Raw genomic sequence first — 5,496 nt, 5'->3', positions numbered from 1 at the left:
AACTCTCTCAGTCTGTCCTCATAGGAGAGGTGCTCCAGCCCTCAGATCACCTTCATGACGCTCCTCTGGGCTTTCTGCAACAGCTCCATGTCTTTCTTAAGTTGGGGGCCCCAGAGCTGAATACACAGTACTCCAGGTGGGTTGTCATGAGAGCTGAGTAGAGCTGCAGAATCACCTCCCTTGAGCAGCTGGTCACACTTCTTTTGATGCAGCACAGGATGTGGTTGGCTTCCTTCATATGGAGCCCTGATCAGACACACAGGATTGTCACTGTCCTTCAAGACACTCTATCCATATCGACTAGCTGATCTGTTTTTCCAAGCTGGCTGTTTTACTGGATGCTCTGCTCTGCACCCAGAAGATCTGTCCTCCCATGCCAGTGGTGCCAGGCATGGAAGTAAGGATCCTTGCCACCTATATTGCAGTACACTTGAAATGGGTAGTAGAAGGACATGAGATTGGTTTTGGGTTTTTTTTGTTTGTTTGGCTGGGTTTTTTTGTTTTGGTTTGGTGTGGTGTTTTTTTTTTTTGGTTGGTTTGGTTTCTTTTTTGTTTTGTTTGTTTGGTTTGGTTTGGTTTGATTTCTTTTATTGCAAAAGCTTCAGCTAGACTGAGAACCAAGAATACAGAGAAGCATATCCTCCCATTCACAAAAGCAAGTTTTCACACAGTAAATAGAAGTAATGAATCATACAAGACCAGAATAGATGAATCCTATAATAAATAATTCAATGCAAATATAAACAGAATAATGAATAGATATTTGAAAATGATGTCATACTGAATTATACACTAAGTGGATGCAATGAGAAGATTCCAGCCTTTGGGTTACATAGCACTAACAGGTGGCCAGCCTACAAGGGAAGAAATTTTATCCAACTCAATTTTGAAAAATGGAATTATCTGGGAAGATTGTGAATTGTATAGGACTATGAATTTGATATAAGGGAAACACTATCTTACAGAAGAGATCTTCTGGTATTTTTGTCACAAATACAAATCTAATGTGTTCTGCACAAGACAAGCAGACATCTCTCCTGCTGTTGCACTCCCTAGTTAGGGTGGCTTTAGCCTATCTAGTACCAAGGGGACCTCCATGTCTTTCCAAGGTCTATTACATTTTAAGGGTTTTTTTCTCTGTATCCCTAGTTAGGAGTTTTTAAAAAGTTTTTTTTTCAGCTACTCATTTTAACACCTAAATGTGGCAACGCCAGTTCAGAAATGTCAGTGTGCTGTGGGTCTGTTGCTGGTTTCTTCTGTGCCCTTGCTGGGTGGAATTTCACAAGCTGTGCCAGCTGGGCAGCAATAAAAAACTAGAGCAATGTAAAAACTAATTCATTCTTTCTGCTGCCACTCATATTCCCAGGGTGCCATCTTCCTTTTTAGCAACATGAGGTCCTATTCCCTTCCCCAAAAGGCATCATGTGAGTCAGAATGTTTCAAGGGAAGAAATCCCGAGTTTGTAACTGCAGAGGGGGCCACTGGATTTACATCAGGGCTCTGTCTCACTGCACACTGATTAAGACACATCTAAAAATGCTGCAGCCCTCAGGCTCTTGGGTTGCATCCTTAGGCAAAGTGTTCCTAGCAGGTAAAGGGAGGTGACCCTTCCTCTCTACTCAGCACTGGTGAGGCCACATCTAAAGTAGTGGGTCCAGTTCTGGGCTCCTCAGCAGATGAAAGATGTGGACATAGTGGAATGAATCTGGCCCATGAAGATGATTAGGATGTTGTAGCAGTTCTCATACAAGAAGAGACTATGAGAGCTGGGTCTTGTTTAGCCTCATGACGAGAAGGCTCACGATCACACTTTGATCATATTATCAATGTGTATAAATACCTGTAAAAAAGACAGAGAGCCTTCTTAGTGGCAGGACAAAAGGCAGCAGGCCTGAAATGCAGAATTTGTATTTAAGCATAGGAAAATCTTGTTTTTTACTATAAAGGTGATTTAAAACTGGAAGAAGTTGCTCAGAGCAGTTGTGGACTCTCCATCCTTGAAGATACTCAAAACTGGACTGGACATAGTCCTGAGAAACCTGCTGTAGTTAACCTTCCTCTGTGCAGGAGGTTGCACCAGGTGATCTCCAGAGGTGCCTTCTGACCTCAACAATCCTGTGACTCTGGTTCTGTGATCTGTGTTCCAAAGCCAGGAGAGCTTCCCAGGCCTAAGGTGCTTGTGTTCAGAGCACAGGGAGGAAGTCAGGGGAGAGTGCTGCCACAGGTGCATGGAAGTGCTGACTGGAAGCTGGATTGGGGGACTGAAAAAAGCATTTCTCTGAAATGGGTTTGAAGCAGCTGGCTGCAGCTCAAAATGCCACTGATGGCCAAGCTTCCTTCCTGCCCAAGTCTCTTGGCTGCACAGATGAGTGACTTTGGGTCAGAAATGTCAGCAGGCGTGTCCCTTTGGCTTGCTTGGCGTACACTGCCTCTGACTAGCATTCCCTTTCTTTTCAGGGTCTAGCTGTGCCTCTGCCTGAGGAGAAAGTCTGTCTCTGCAGCTGCCTCCAGGACTGTCTCCAGTAAGCAGAGACACACGGTTTTGCTGCAATGGACTAAGGAGAGCAAGAGGACTGGGTCACGCTTTACAAACTGAGGCTCTGTTAAGGTTTCCCTTGTTGTCGTACACCTTGGAGACTAGAATAAGAGGAGCCTGAGCTGTAGTACAGCTGACACAGAAAGGTGAGCCAGGTCTTTGAAATGAGAGGCCCCTGGAATTGCAGTTACAAAGTCAAGCATCTGTCTGGAGGCCAGAAAGGATTAGAGGGCTGGAGGAAGTTCCCTGCAACACAGGGACCTTTTATAGCATGAGGGGCTTTGCCCAGAGGTGTACTGTATAAAAGCAGAAGCTCAACTCGTAGCAGAGCTGTGAGAGTGCTCAGGCTCCACGTGGCACAGTTTGCATGGTGTGTCCTGTCTGTTTTTCTCTGTACATGTTGTGATACTCCTGACTTACACTGTGGTGTTTCTGCAGCGCGCAGCGATGGCCGAGAGCTCAGCCGCAGCTGCGGCACGGGCAGCAGCACCCACAGTGCTAGATGAGCTCCTGGAGATCACAGCCCAGAGCCTGGTGCGTGCTGAGGTGGCTGAGCACTATGAGGTTATTCGGGAACTGGGCAGGGGCAAGTATGGCCACGTGATGCTAGTGACCCACCGGCAGAGAGGTAAGGAACCAACCGTGCCCTGTGAGCTTCTGTGCCTTGCCTCCTCTCCACTTTCCAGGTGGGCTAGTGGCTCCTTGGGGCCAGGCACCAGACATGGTGGTGGGTCCCTAGGGAGACCAGCAGGACAGGGACCTCTCCAGCCAGGGACCGACCCATTGCACTCATCCAGGGAGTAGGTGATGCCAGCAGGCAGACCAGAACATCAGGCGAGGTTATAGTGATGAGGCAAGTCCATGGTCAAGCTGGGAAGTCAATCCAGATGTCCAGATCAGTAGGGTTCATGGTTAGGCACTGGCGTGGATGTGTCAGAGCTGGAAACCAGTGCTTTTACCACACTGCTCAGGCAGAGAGAAGACCCAAGCCTAAGCTCAAAGGGTGCCCTAAGGCCCATGGAAAGAGAGTGTGTACTATGTTGGGTTGGCCAAGGCTATTAAGGCCTATGATAAGGCCATTTCCCATTAGTTCCAGCTCAGGCCAATGGACCCATATGGCCTGAACTTCCCTTGCTCTTCCCTGTACTCCTGTGCCTGTATTGGCTGGTGCAAAACTCACACCAGCAACAGCTCCCTGGTGTCCACAGGATATATACACACAGATTCAGGCCAGATTTCCCTGCGGCTGTGAGTGTCTGCACCATGGATGCTCAGTGCCCTTTCTATCTGGCCTTGGTGTGAGTGACTTTCAGGGGAGCCTAACCCACTCTCCCCATCCCCAGGGACTCCTATGGCTCTCAAGCTGCTACCCAAAGCCAGTACCAAGCTGCACACCTTCCTGTATGAGTACTGCATAGCGCTGTCTCTTGCCACCCACCCTGCTATCATCAGCATGTTTGGAATTGCCATTGAGTCCAGCCAGTACTATGGCTTCCTTTATGAACCAGCATTGCACAAAGACCTCATCTCTATCATCAAACCCCGGGTGAGTGCTCCTAGAAGGCCATTGGGACTGGGACTGTAACACTGGTCCCTGTGCAAGCTGGCTGGGTCAGAGGGAGGGAGATAAAGGCAACGGGCTGTGTATCCCTCTGGGATCTACAGCGCTGAAACAGCTTCAGGCTTGCAGGAACTGAACTGCAAAGGTCTTCCCCAGTGCAGACCATGCAGGTGAGAGCCCAGCTGGCGGGGCTGCCAAGGTGCCCTGCGTGTGCCCTCACACCGCCTGTCTCTCTCCCCGTGCAGGACGGGATCCCCGAGCCAGCCGCTAAGCAGTGCGCCAAGCAGCTCGTCAGTGCCCTGGAGTTCATCCACAGCCGGGGGCTCGTGTACCGCGACGTCAAGCCCGAGAACGTGCTGCTGTTCGACCCTGAGTGCCGGCTCATCAAGCTGACTGACTTCGGGCTTACGCGGCCCAAGGGTACCAAGCTCAAGCTGGTGGCCGGGGTAATTCCCTACACTGCCCCTGAGCTGAGCAACACCACCGATTCCCAGGGGGTGCCCATTGACAGCAGCTTGGATGCCTGGGCCTTTGGCGTGCTGCTTTTCTGCCTGCTGACTGGCTACTTCCCCTGGGAGCAGAGCCTGCCAGATGACCCTTTCTTTGAGGACTTCATGCTGTGGCAGGAGTCAGGTCTGGAGGAGGACCTGCCCCGCCACTGGAAACGCCTGACCTCTGAGGCTGCCCTGATGCTGCGGAGCCTGCTGGCCCTGGATCCTGCCAAGCGCAGCCCTGTCAGCGGGGCGCTGCGCTACGTCGATTGCCCTTGGCGGCTGGAGGACGGGTGCAGCGAGGGGGCTGCAGCGAAGCCCTAGAGCCCACTCCCCATGGCGGGAGGGAAGGCGGGGATCTCCCTGCAAGAGGCTTCAGGTTCTGGGGTACCACGGTGGCCCAGGCGTGAGAGGCCATGGTGACCCAGAGAGCAGCTTCCCTGCAGCACTCTCCCTGCTGCCAGAGCCAGCCTCCTTCCCCAGATGCTGGTCCTCACCCCATGGCTCATTGCTGATCAGTGTCACATCCCTGTGCTTCCTTGGGGCTTGAAAACATCTCCTTTCTCTTGGAAACAAGTGACTGCAAGTGAAGCACCCACTCACCTCCTGGCCACAGGGACTCCAGCGTGATTTCTAAGGGCTGCAGCACCTGCCTTGTCTCGAAACAGAGTAAAATATGTACTCTTGTGTTTCTGTATGTGGCTCTTTTTCCCTCATAATAAAATGCCTGTAGGGAACTGCTTGCTGTGGGAGAGCAGGGGCACAAAAGAGCCTGTGGCCATCTCAGGATGACCTGTGTAAGTCAGGGGCCACCCCTGGATATTTACTGGGCCTCCACCAGGTCCCATGAAGGGTGGCTTCAAGCCAGTGGGGTCAAAGTGCTGAGGAACCCCCAGCATGTGCTGATG

At 51.1% G+C, this 5,496-nt stretch overlaps 1 protein-coding gene across 1 annotated transcript; it reads left to right on the top strand.

The window, feature by feature from the left end:
• The first annotated feature begins 2,546 nt into the window (after window positions 1-2,546).
• On the top strand, window positions 2,547-5,209 carry LOC311188556 (serine/threonine-protein kinase SBK2-like). The gene is made up of 4 exons (XM_084260007.1): window positions 2,547-2,682; window positions 2,975-3,164; window positions 3,880-4,082; window positions 4,343-5,209. The coding sequence occupies exons 2-4, from the start codon at window positions 2,984-2,986 to the stop codon at window positions 4,910-4,912; spliced, it is 954 nt and encodes a 317-aa protein (XP_084116133.1). The 5' UTR covers window positions 2,547-2,682; window positions 2,975-2,983; the 3' UTR covers window positions 4,913-5,209.
• Window positions 5,210-5,496: the final 287 nt, after the last annotated feature.

The sequence above is a fragment of the Gallinula chloropus genome (genome assembly GCF_964237585.1).
Source record: "Gallinula chloropus genome assembly, chromosome: 2".
Lineage (NCBI taxonomy): Eukaryota > Metazoa > Chordata > Aves > Gruiformes > Rallidae > Gallinula > Gallinula chloropus.
Note: the sequence above shows the minus strand (reverse complement) of the source record. Positions and strands in the feature narration are given on the sequence as shown.